Genomic DNA, 13,503 nt, shown 5'->3' with positions numbered 1-13,503 from the left:
CATTTTAGCTTCTCACTTTTTGCGCTTTTGCTTGTTAACTTGTTTGAAACTTGAATATTCACACACTTTGAGCAGTCGCGGAAACACCATACGATGTATATAAACAGTTGTTTCTGCGGGAAAATGTCAATTTGAATGTGCAAATAAAAACGTTAACCCAGGGTTTAGAAATATACAGTGCGAAACGTCACCTTATGAAAACCCAGAATTAATTGGTAACTTCGGGTAAATTATGAGCAGTGTGAAACCTGAAGCAAGATAACCCACAATTCAGTTTACCCGGGGTTTAGAATGACCCAGGGTTTAGAATGACCCAGGGTTAACTAGTTCAAGTGGGAAAAGACCTATATATACTCTGAGATGGGAGTTTTTTATTTCAGAATTATTCTTGCTTTTATTATACGGCCCATTGAAGTTTGGGAAGAGAAGTATCAAATCAAACAACATCAGTGACACATTTTTGCATCTCTCATCTTTTCATCTCCCACTCTTTTCCATTAGTAGCACAATGGAGAATTCCCCAGTCTCGCTTTGTTATTGAAAGTAGGCCAGATTTGATATTCTTCTTATTGTTGTGCACTCTTGATATATAGCTTCAGATCTCTATGATTTACAGATCTTTCCTTTGGAAAATGATTCTTCCGACACTAGCTCAAAGTTTCAGAGCAAAGGTGCTTAATCTAGGAAAGATGATCCTAAGTTTGGATAGTAAGTGACTAGTTTATCAGCTTTAAAACTCTCGTCTTCGACCAGTCACAACAAACCAGATCTGGGTGTCATTGAAGTTTTGCACAACAAAGGGGGCATTATAGCGTCTGGGCTGCAGGCGGGCGGTCGGTCGGTCGGACATGCAGATGGGATATTGTTCATCGGCATTACCCAGAATACCGTGGCCCCTCCTCTTCATTGACCCCTTTTTATATCGCTCATAACGTCTAAATGATACTGAAACATGAATAATCAATCCCTGTACGCTAATTCTGACATACTAAACTTGCAGAGAAGGCCTGAGCAGAGCTAGTATAAGTGTGGATAATTGAAATGTGCTTTATGCACTTAAGTTGCTGGCACAGATTGTTTTATTACAGTACAGCATGGCATGTTTTCTCTCCTCATGAAGCAATTGCAACCCAGACTCACTGGAAAAACATGCCCATTTCTGCAAAATGATTCAATGTTGCTTCTTGTACATTTTGCGACACTTTCAAAGTGATATGTCCAGTGAGTGGCACTAAAAGCGTGTTCAGTTTCATCAGAAACAAACGGATTGAATGTAAATCTGCCAATGTTTTATAACTTTGGTTGGTGTACAGTACGTATCATGGCAGTTCAGAAATTGAATGTCAGATGAGTGTTTGAAAATAATGTATCACCTACACTTAACCTGACCCTAAACCTTACCGATAGTGTTAAAAAAGAAAACTTAGGATATAAACGCATTTGCTGAAGCTACTATGCCATTGTAGCTCAAGTTTTTTGGGACTTTTGTACCTCAACACTTCACAACGCAAATGCAATACTGTACCAGGTGAGCTACCAAGCAAGTTTACTTTGTCAGAAAAGCAATATATATGGAGCTGATTATGTGATGCAAATGTCAAACTGTAAATCAGAATAAAGTTGTTGATGTTTTACTGCCATTAGTGGTCATTTGAGATGGAAACTGCAGTTAATTGCATGTATAAGTATGTTTTTGGAGTAGTATTGGGTAAATGGTCATTCTCAGGAAACAGTCCCAGTTGTGCTAGAAACATTCAAAGATCATTTTAAACCTCAGGCCCAAAGTAGGGGAACCACCATCAGAACACCAGATTTGTGGAGAACCAGTAGTTTAGTTTTACTGACCCTATAGTGGAATATTATTTAAACCCTGTCACAGTTTGGAATGTATACTTAAAATTGGAATTGGAGTAAATTTTGTTTGTATGACAGTTTAAAAAATTTTCACACCTCTTTTAACAAGCAACTCCTTGTAATGCTGTAATGCTGTAATGGAAATGTGTTTTGGTTTGTGTGTGTGAGTATGGGTAACTTTGCGGACATGAGTTTGAAACACTTTTTCCATGTCTTTTGTCTGTGATCACAATAACCATAATAGGTGCTTTGTTGTTGAATGTTTTGATGATAATATTCTGATTTAAAATAGTGATAAAAAATACAAAAGAGTGGAACAAATAAAAGTGCTTATTTACGCCACGGTAAGATTTGTGTTTATAAATTGGTTTTAAGTCAGCTTCAGTTTTTTTTCTCTATATCCTTTTATCCCTTTGGATTACACAAGACTCTCTCTTACCTCTGATGTTTCTTAGGGATAACAGAAAAACACAAGGAAACAAATACCGACATATTCAAATAAAACATGACAGCTTTGAGTGTTTGTTCTCTCTTAAGTGCTTCGCTGAGGAGGGAGGGAAGTGACAGTGCTAATGAAAGAGTGAAAACATTTAACTGGCATTTTCCTCCTCTGATTTACACTTGCTGCAGCTTGTCAGATATCCAATTATCCCTGTCCACTGGAGTCTGAATGGATGGCAGGTCAAAACCCATCAGCATGAAGTCTATTATTACTACTGAATGCAATGAGAGTCATAAACAGATATGAAATTTTTTATGCGTTGTTAAATATGGTTAAAAGTAAATGTTGACGAGCGGGTTGATACTACATGGTTATGGAAATTGTGATATTCATTTAGGCTATTATGTTACTAGAAAAATGTTTTTTTATGTATGTATGTATGTATGTATGTTTCAGAATCACAATCAGAAAGAGCTTTATTGCAAGTATGTTTGCACACACTATGTATGTATGTATGTATTAGGTGTGTGCGATATTGGCAAATCTCTATTTTTTTTATAATGATAATTATGGGATTCTTTTGCTTTCATAACTTGAATATAGATATGAATTATCAATAATGTCAGCTCGCACATCATTAAACAACAATTACGATATTATCGTAGACGATAAATATCGCACACCCCTATGTATGTATGTATGTATTTAGCTTTGTATGCATGCATGTATGTATTTATTTGTGTGTTTGTTTAAATTTTAATATTTTATTTATTGGATATTAATTGTATAATAATTGTATTAATAATTCTAATAATTAAGTACCAGTTATACATATATATATATATATATATATATATATATATATATATATATATATATATATAACTTACTTACTATAGTACTTACTTTTAATAATAATAATAATAATAATAATAATAATAATAGTAATAGTAATAAAAAAGTACAAATAATAATAATATGGTGCCTTTATCAAATTGCTGATTTTAAATGCTTAAAACAACCAATAAGCCACTTAAGAGTGTCCGTTACAGTGCTTTTACTTCATTTAACAGGGTTTTGGAAACATTGTTGACATTGTTAAACATCTACATTGTTTAATGCCTACCAACAGCCTTTCTTTATTTATTCATGTGTTGTGTATGTCCTGCTGTTTTTGACTCAACTGCACTGTATCTACTGTACACCAGTGTTTTTGACTCAGCTGGGGGTTTGTAATACAGCTATTGACATGCTAATGAGAGTGACCTAGAACTGCTGGTGACCTGGTTCATGTGCTCCGTGTTTGTGCTGTAGGATACTCGAAGAGAGAGAGAGAGAGAGAGAGAGAGAGAGAGAGAGAGAGAGAGAGAGAGAGAGAGAGAGAGAGAGAGAGAGAGAGAGAGAGAGAGAGAGAGAGAGAGAGAATCATTTTTCTGGTGAATCCAATATTTGTCAATGTCATCGTTTAAAATAACATGCTATAACATTCAGGGGATGTTCTCTTCTGCTTTTGGAGAGAAAATTACTAACCCCGATCTTGTTAATATTGTATATAGTTCAGATATAATCATATTACTTGAGACATGGTGTCGTTTAGACTCCAAAATGTGCACTCCTCCAAACTACAGAGAGCTACGAATCCCTTCAATCAAACAGCCAAACATTAAAAACGGAAGAGATTCAGGGGGAATCATAGTTTTGTTCAAAGATCATCTGTGGCATTATATTCAGCCTGTGAAAAAAGGGAAAACACATATTTGGTTAAAACTTAAAAAAGAGCTGTTGTGTTTAGATGAGGACATGTACCTGTGTGCCACATATATCCCCCCATACGAGTCTCCTTACTATAATGAAGACATCTTCTCAACCCTACAGTCAGAGATTGTTTACTTTCAATCTCTAGGATCGGTTCTGTTAATGGGGGATCTGAACGCTAGAACAGGGAAGGAAGCGGATTACATTACCTCAGATGGAGACAAATATATTAACAATTCACATATATTTCAACGGAAACACTTTACAAAGGCACGTCAGAATTATGACAACACCATAAACAGGCACGGAAAACAAGTCCTGCAGCTCTGCAAAAGCCTGGGTCTGTACATAGCTAACGGCAGAACTAAGGGAGATTCTCTGGGTCGCTTCTCCTACTGCTCATGTCTCGGCAGCAGCACAGTAGATTACGCCATCACAGATATAGACAACAAGAACATCAACTATTTCACAGTGATGCCACAGCTGCCGTTATCAGACCACAGTCACACAGTCCTCAGCCTGAACAGATCCGGGAATCTCCGGCCTTATTCAGATCAGAAGGTTAAACTGCACCCCCTCCCCGCCAGATTTATATGGAGTAAAGACAGTCCTGCCCAGTATGAAGCCCAGCTCCACAGCACTCGTGTTCAGAACATGATAGACTCATTCCTATCTACTTCATTTAGCGAAGAGAAGAAAACTATCAATTTAGCAACTCATCAATTAAATGAAATATTTTCTACAGTGGTCAGAAAAGCCCTGAGAAAAAAAACTAAATATAGATGTAAGAAAGAAATTGCTAAAGATGATTGGTTTGATAAGGAATGCCAAAAATTAAGAAAAGATTTACGGTCATTATCAAATATAAAACACAGAGACCCTGCAAACCAACAAACACGAGACAAATATCAGCAAACCCTCAAAACATATAAGTCACTCCTAATACAGAAAAAAGCTGATCACATGAAAGCAAAGCTTAATAAGATTGAGGAGGCAGTCGATCAGAATTATTTTTGGGAATTATGGAATAATTTAGATAAATCAAAAGAACCCAAACACATTCCCATCTATGACCCAAACATCTGGACAGAACATTTTGGAAAACTCTACTCACAAAACGAACCAACCCTCACCCAAAAACATCTGACCTCCCAACTCTACACCCTGGAACACACTGTAAAAGACCAGCTCAACCAGTTAGACCAGCCCATATTACTACACGAACTGACAGACAAGATCAAATCCCTAAAAAATAAAAAATCCTGTGGTGTGGATTTAATATCTAATGAGATGCTGAAACACAGCAGCCCCAAACTGAAAGAAGCAATTCTAAAATTATTCAATCTTTCATTAAAATCAGGACACTTTCCTGAGATCTGGAAAGAAAATTTGATTACACCAATTTATAAACAAGGTGAGAAGTACGACCCAAATAATTATAGGGGCATCACAGTGAGCAGCAACCTGGGCAAACTCTTCTGCTCCATCATCAACGACAGACTAGTCCAGTTCATCCAAGAACACAAGATCCTCAACAGCTGTCAGATTGGCTTTATGCCTAAACAGAGAACATCAAATCACATCTACACACTCCACACACTCATACAAAAACACGTCCAACAAACAAAACAAGGGAAAATATTCGGCTGCTTCATTGACTTTAAAAAAGCCTTCGATTCGGTTTGGCATAATGGACTTTTCCTAAAACTAATTCAAAGTGGAATAGGCGGAAGGACATATGATATTATAAAGGACATTTACAATGGGAACAAATGCGGCGTCAAGATTAACGACAAACGCACTGATTATTTCAGTCAAACTAAAGGAGTTCGTCAAGGCTGCAGCCTCAGCCCGACTCTATTCAATATCTATATTAATGAACTGGCATCAACACTTGAGAAGTCCTCTTGTCCTGGCCTGACCCTCGAGGACAGAGAGATCAAAAGCCTCCTGTACGCTGACGATCTCCTGCTGCTGTCTCCTCATGAAGAGGGTCTGCACCAAAGCCTCTCGCTTCTGGAGGAGTTCAGCAGCGACTGGGCCTTACCCATAAACATGGAGAAGTCCAAAATCATGATCTTCCAGAAGAAACCTCGCCTTACTGACAACAAATACATATTTACACTTGGGGGAACCATTCTTAATCATGTCACCTGTTATAATTATTTGGGTCTGACAATCTCAGCGTCTGGAAAGTTTGACACTGCAATGAAAGATCTGACTGATAAAGCACGTAGAGCTTATTATAGTATAAGAAAACCCCTGTTCAAATTTAACCCACCCATTAAACTGTGGCTGAAAATCTTCGAGAGCATCATCAAACCCATCCTTCTATACGGCTGTGAAATCTGGGGCCCCAAATTTAAACTAAATTACGATTCCTGGGACAAAACCCCTGTTGAAACTTTCCACCTCGAGTTCTGCAAGAACATCCTAGGAACTCACAGAAACGCTCCGAGTCTGGGTTGCCGGGCAGAATTAGGCAGATTCCCTCTCCTATCTGAGATCCAGAAGAGAGCCGCAAAGTTCTGGTTCCATCTATCAGACGCGCAGACAGAGAGTTACCATCACTGCGCTCACAGACACAGGGCAGGACACCCTGAGAGCGACCCCATGACACATTTAGTGGAAAAACACCAACTTAATCCAACAATTCAGTTCAGACACGCAAAAGTAAAAGAAATAGGGAACATAACCAAAGAAGAATACATACAAGACTGGCAGATAAAGGTCACACAAGTAAATAAATTAAAATACTTCCACAAAATAAAGTCTGATTATAAATTGGCCCCATACCTGACCGATATCAGTAACTATGGTCAGAGAAAGCTCCTGACGAGGTATCGCATTAGTGACCACAGTCTGTGTGTGGAGACGGGCCGGCACAAGCCGAGCTGGAGAGCCAGAGAGCTCAGACTGTGTTCACACTGCACTGATGGAGTCGTAGAGGACGAGCTGCACTTCCTCACCCAGTGCAGCAAGTATAAACACATCAGAGACTCTTATTTCACACGAATAGCTCAGATTTTACCCCAGTTCCAACAAGCGAGCCTCATAGACAAACTGTCTTATATTCTGGGAGAGAAAGAAGAGTGTGTTCTCCTGGCAGCGCAGTATGTGTCTTCCTGCCATCATACGAGGGACAAGGGCTGAACCCTCTTTTACATTAAACTGCTCTCTGTACTTATTTTTTTTTTTCTCATTGTGATATATTTATGCATAATATTGAAATGTATTTTTTTTATTTATTATTATTATTGTTCACTTTTATGTATCAACATGTACGTATGTTTGTATATGTCTATTGCTTTGGCAATATTGTGCTATTTTACACAGTCATGCCAATAAAGCTCATTTGAATTGAATTGAATTGAGAGAGAGAGAGAGAGAGAGAGAGAGAGAGAGAGAGAGAGAGAGAGAGAGAGAGAGAGAGAGAGAGAGAGAGAGAGAGAGAGAGAGAGAGACCTTGATTAACCCAACAGCAACCACTCAATGCATCTATTGATGCACCTGTGTGTCTGTGAATGTGGTTTTTGTAATGTGTGTCTGTACCGAAGCGTCTGTTTTAAAAGCAGAAGGTCACCCTCTAACATTTATGAATGATTTTAAGAGGTTTATTTACCCAATTGAACTCTGTTTCTTACAGGAACTCTAAACCAAAATAACTGGGCAAAGAAATACCCATCATGCAACAATGCCAAACAGTCACCAATAAACATTGAAGAGAGCCTGGCGCAGGTCAAAATTCATTTCCAGAAGCTGAGATTAGAGGGATGGGCGGAAAAGACGTCAGACTCCACTACAGTAAAGAATGATGGGAAAACTGGTGAGAAAAACTGTACTTTTTAAATATTGCACAAATAATTTTATTTCAAATTTATTAAGTTCAATTTCTTTTCATTATTTTTAGAATATTCAAATATATTTTTTTTTATATTATTTCTTGTGAAATATAATGAAAATCACTATTTTGTCAGAATACACAGATATAGTACGGAGCCCCTAAAGGGACGTTGTGGTGAAAAAATTTGGGATGGGAGAAAAAAATATTTTTCAAATCTTTTGCGTTTCCCCGAGAAACTTTGCGTTCCCTTGCAAAGATATTTGCGTATAAAAACTTTTATATGTAGAATGACCAGTAGGAGACCATTGATTTGTAAACTAAATTTGGTGACACTACAGTGTGTAACATTGAAGTTAATGACTATTTAACGTTTTTGGGGGGTTTCGCACTTTGCAGACGGTCATAGAGATCAATTTATATTCGAAAGCTCTTTTTTTGAGGGAAATTTGGTTGTAGCTCGTTGTCTACGTTATTATGATTGTAAATAGGTTTGTAAACGTTTAGCTCACGAGTTATTGATCCGTGAAGTTCGAATCTGTGAATATATTGCCTCTCAAATATCTTTGTGAGGGAACGCAAAGTTTTGGGAGGGGAACACAAAAGATTTGAAAAATATGTATTTCTCCCATCCCCTTTAGGGGCTCCGTAAATATATTATAGCATCAATGGAGAAATGCTTTTCGTGGTCACATGGTCTGATCACATGACATCTACCAGCAGCGGTTAAGTAGACTTGCTACCCTTGACCTCTTGGTAGACATTCATTCAAACATGAAAAAATCTGAACATTGACACTTGATGTGAATAGATGTTAAGCGTTAATTTCTATAATGTGTTGTTTGTCTCCAGTGGCCATCGATGTGGGAGGAGAGTTTTATGTGAGTGGAGGGGGGCTCAGGTCCAAGTTTAAGGTGGGACGCATCACTTTCCACTGGGGCCTGTGCAACTCCTCCTCGGATGGTTCGGAGCACGGCATCAACGGAGACAAATTCCCCCTGGAGGTATTTTACTCTCACGTAATAAAATGATGTAAATTTAAATCAGTATTTGTTAATCAGGGTTAATTTAGGCTGGCTGACTACACATCATACCTTACTTTTCATTCGAAGAGTGAATGTTTGCAAATGCTGATTAGATATCTTGTTTGTTTATGGTGCAGATGCAGATATATTGTTACGATGCAGATGTTTTCAGTGACCTCGATGAGACCCTCAGAGAAGGAGGGAAGATCACAGCGTTGGCTGTGCTGTTTGAGGTAAGAATAGCAGCTCAAGTCATCTGGCTGTTTGTTTACACTGCAAAAGGTAATTTCATTAAGTAAAAAAAAAAAAAAATGACAGGCTTAGGCACTCTTCAAAACCTCACCACACCCCCGGCCGGCATTTAGCTTGAGGTACGGAGCAGTTTCAGAAATACACGGTTGTTCTGGTGGGAAAGACTGACAGAGTGTAACCACAATATGTTGCTAAACCTTCATAATATGTCGGCTTTTCCCTGAGGATATTCTGGTATAATTCATGCACATGAAGTTGTGTGCTTGCTTGTATATTGTTCTGTCAGTTTGGTCCTGCATGTTTTGAAATTGAAGCTTGTATGAACGTGTCTTATTTCGAATGCAAATAGTTGTGGTTAAGATGTAAGGCAGCAAAATCTGATTATTTTCGAATGAAATCTCAAATCCGTTTAGTCAGAAGAGCCGAAAATAACATTGAAATGCTCAACAAGCACATAGTGTTCAGGTGCCAACTTTCTTTTGGTCATATATTGTATCATGTATTTTGTTTATTATGCAGTTAATTAATGCTTCTCTCCACAGACAAGTACTGATGATAATGAAAATTACATGGCCATCATTGACGCAGTCAACAGTGTCAGCCGTTATGGTACGTTCAGTCTTCATATCTATATTTAAAGGGGTCATATTCCTAATTTTATCGATATTTATCATGAAAATCCTGTTTTCCATGAGGCCCCTTTAAGTTCTTCCATGTCCAAAGGCCCTTAAAGTGACAGTTCAGCCAAAGAATCATTTTACTCATCCTCAAACCTGTATAACTTTCTTCTGTGGAACTTAAAAGCAGAAATTCTGACTGTGTTGGTCGCTCTTTTCCATAAAATTATACTAAATGTGAACCAAAGCTTTCAAGTTTCAAAAATATGTCATTTGGAATGACATGAAGGTGGATAAATAATGACACAATTTTCATTTTGTGTGAACTTTTCCTGTTTTCTCTGGTCAGGAAAGAGCGGCCCCATCTCTCCGTTCACCCTGCAGGGTCTCCTGCCCAACTCCACGGAGAAGTACTTCATCTATAACGGCTCTCTGACCACTCCTCCCTGCTCTGAGACTGTCGAGTGGATCGTCTTCAAAAACACAGTGGCCATCTCAGATGTTCAGGTCAGCTTCATGGACAGTTTTTAACAGCATTGACCTGCTAGCACATATAAGTTATTTATATGTGTTATTTACAGATTTAAAGGGGCCGTTCACCCAATAAGGAACAATATATCATCGTGGACTAAGACTTTCAAGGTTAAAAAAGGACAAAATTTTTGTCTTCTTAAACTTGAAAGCCTCAGTTTCATTGCATTTGCTTGAAAAAGAGCAATCAGCGCATTATTTAAAATGTCACCTTTTTGTGTTTCACTGAAGAAAGAAAGTCATATGGGTTCGGAACAGCTCTTTACTTAAAAGCTCTGACACAGCAGACGATAAACAGATTGTGGCGGGACCGGTGCATATAAAAGATGCATGTCTTTGACAGACTGAAAGATGGTCAGACAAAAAGACTGCTAAACACAATGGCCTTATACCCACAAAAACATTTCACACATAAATAATGAAAATGACCTTGTTTTGACTAGTATAGTTCAATAAATAACTCAAAAGCTGCATTTTTTTGTTGTTGTACTTTTTAAAGGTAAATACTGGCAGCTAATGAGCTTAGTATGTTGTTTTGTAATGGAAACCCTGAGGCCATCGTCACCTGGAAGGATATTGTGACTGTGTATTTGTCATTTGGCGTCTGTTGCGCAACACTGACTCTATGTGACACACACTCAGTTACTGAAAACAATTATCAAGAAATGGCACACACGCCCAAACATGACAGCTCAAACATCAATTTCAAGTGTAATTTTACTTTGACGTGTAGATCTGTTTCATTTCCTGTATGTACATTTACACTTGATTTGACATTTGCAAATCTATTCAATCATGTTCAATAATAATAACGCTAGCTGAGTTTTATGACACTAAATACTAAGTTCGCACAAAAAGGATGCCAACTCCCTCCAGAAGAGGAAGACATCAACATTTTTGATTATTCTGATTGGGTGCCACACATTCAAAAGCAAACTGTCATTAAATGGAATTAGAGGGAGTGAGCATGGAGTTACAAGTAACAAAAGACTGTAAATGCTTAAATACAGCCTTTGTAGTGTGTGTCATTCAGTCTGGGGCTGTTGCCCTCGAGTGGAAAGCAAGTCAATTCAAGCTGCAGTTGAAACGCATGGTGAAAGCAGGAGCTTTACCGCAAGGTAACATACCTACTCCTGATGACATCACAATGGGAATGACATTGACTCACACACATTAAAGAGAAGCTTTGATGTCCACACAATGGAGGACATCTCATCTCTGGGCTACACCGTGTTTGTTTAAGGTTGAATAAAAACTGTGTTATAGTTTTTTAATGTATGAAGATTCAATAGTTCTGTCTTAGCTAGGTAAGTTCAAGCTTCATAGTACTGTAAGGTTGTAAATGGGATCACACCAGTTTATCACCCAAATCACGGAAGTGACCTCGACGTCCGGGTTAGCGGTAGCATAAGCCATCAGGCAAGTGTTATTTAAATAAACTCCTGATGTACTTACAAACTTTCCAATGCCTCGTTTTATGAGTACAGAACCTATTTGTACTACTGTAGAAGTTTGGTACCATTCCGGGCATTATTAGTGGGGTAATTTACGAGATACATCCTTGGATCCATTAGCGCCTGCACTAAGCCATTCGGCTGATATCTCTAAATAAGTTCTAACTTTAATAATGTTCGACCAAGGAGGAAAAAAGCTTCTGAGGGGGTGTTTGGCTCGAGGTCATGGTGCAAAGGACCCTAGGTTGAAATTACTCCGAACCATCCCTTTAAGGAACAAACAAGACCGGTTTCATGAGTGTGTAAGTGAATCATTCACTCAACCGACTTTCAGGAACACGAATGTGTGTTGCTCAGAGCAGCTGTTCATTTGTCCGTGGCTTTGTTTGGAACTACTTTCATAGCAAAAATAGACAAAGTAAGGGGCCATTCAAGTGTGGTCAAAAACTCGAGACCCAAATCAGTAGAATGGAACAATGCAAGGTCTACACAGCGGCCAAACATGTCTGTCTAGCGCAATACAGCTAATACAGCTTCTTGTTTGTTGAGCTGTTGTGTAAAAGCAATACCATCTCTTGGTCTGAACACTGACACGGCAAATATTCAGACAAGCAGCAATTTTGCCTACTAACAGTCAGTCAAATGAAGGTGTTATGAAGAGTATTTGCCGGCTGCTTTTCTATTTTAAACCCCTTCAGAAACAGTTTTGTTGTCTAATCCGTGTCCCCGTATGTGTTCACAGCTGGAGATGTTCTGTGAGGTGATGACCATGCAGCAGGCTGGATATGTCATGCTTATGGATTACCTGCAGAATAACTACAGAGACCAGCAGGAGCAATTCATGGGACAAGTCTTCTCATCCTACACTGGCGTCGAGGAGGTCCACACTCCTAGTACGTGCTTCACAAACACACATACATGCGTAAACAAACTAGGGTAGCATGTGTCTGGGATCGTACATTCTTAAGGTCTTAAATCTGTCTGGCAGTTTGAGGGTCATGGATCCAATTAGCCTCCCACACGATTCTAATCCCAAACAACTGCTTCTCAATTAAATAAGGTTTCTATTTTTATACAACGAAGCCCTCTAGACATTTTCCTACTTTCTATTTATGAATAAAGACAATCATTTGGCCCATTTTTAGCCATACGCAATGCTTTCATGGCCCTTTTAGGGATGATTCCCACTCATTTCACGGCGTTTTCGTTACTAATTCATAGATCTAAAATGGTTTTAACAATCCATCAAAAGGCTGTGGTTATTTATTGCTTTATTTTATATACGATGTAAATATCATCACCCTCAAGGTTTTTGGATTCTTGTTATTGAAAAGCTACCACTGTCTAAACGTGTAAATCAGTACAATTAACTGAGTAGATTTTTTCTAACATTATATTATATAGTTTAAATTTAAGATTTTTTTGTAACATAAAACTTTTAATGTGATTGCAGAAAATGAGATGTTTCACAAATCTATTACTCAGTTCGACCTGTTCATTTTAAAACGCCGCTTACAGATCCGTACTGGCTTGCTCTCAGACTTTCCGCTTTAGCAGATCGTTGATGGAACATCGATGCCCCCATTTCAGATTCCTCCGCTACAGGGCGAACTCTGTAGGGTTGAGAATCACTGGCACGTGGGAGTTGTTTTTACAGAGACCGTCGGCAATGGAAAATGTCCCACTTGTGTCCTTTCAAACATATATACAATATATATACTCTCCAACCTGT

At 38.3% G+C, this 13,503-nt stretch overlaps 1 protein-coding gene across 6 annotated transcripts in view; it reads left to right on the top strand.

The window, feature by feature from the left end:
• ptprz1a (protein tyrosine phosphatase receptor type Z1a) overlaps positions 1-13,503 on the top strand; it is a 57,838-nt gene that overhangs the window by 22,621 nt on the left and 21,714 nt on the right. For all 6 annotated transcript variants that reach the window (XM_079858717.1, XM_079858715.1, XM_079858713.1 and 3 more), the window contains exons 3-8: positions 7,698-7,877; positions 8,745-8,896; positions 9,055-9,150; positions 9,712-9,778; positions 10,136-10,293; positions 12,514-12,664. In XM_079858717.1, coding sequence (XP_079714843.1) covers positions 7,698-7,877; positions 8,745-8,896; positions 9,055-9,150; positions 9,712-9,778; positions 10,136-10,293; positions 12,514-12,664 — 804 coding nt within the window. The remainder of the gene's footprint in view (positions 1-7,697; positions 7,878-8,744; positions 8,897-9,054; positions 9,151-9,711; positions 9,779-10,135; positions 10,294-12,513; positions 12,665-13,503) is intronic.

The sequence above is a fragment of the Squalius cephalus genome, assembly GCF_949319135.1.
Source record: "Squalius cephalus genome assembly, chromosome: 23".
Taxonomy (NCBI): Eukaryota; Metazoa; Chordata; class Actinopteri; order Cypriniformes; family Leuciscidae; genus Squalius; species Squalius cephalus.
This window is presented reverse-complemented; position numbering and strand designations above follow the sequence as displayed.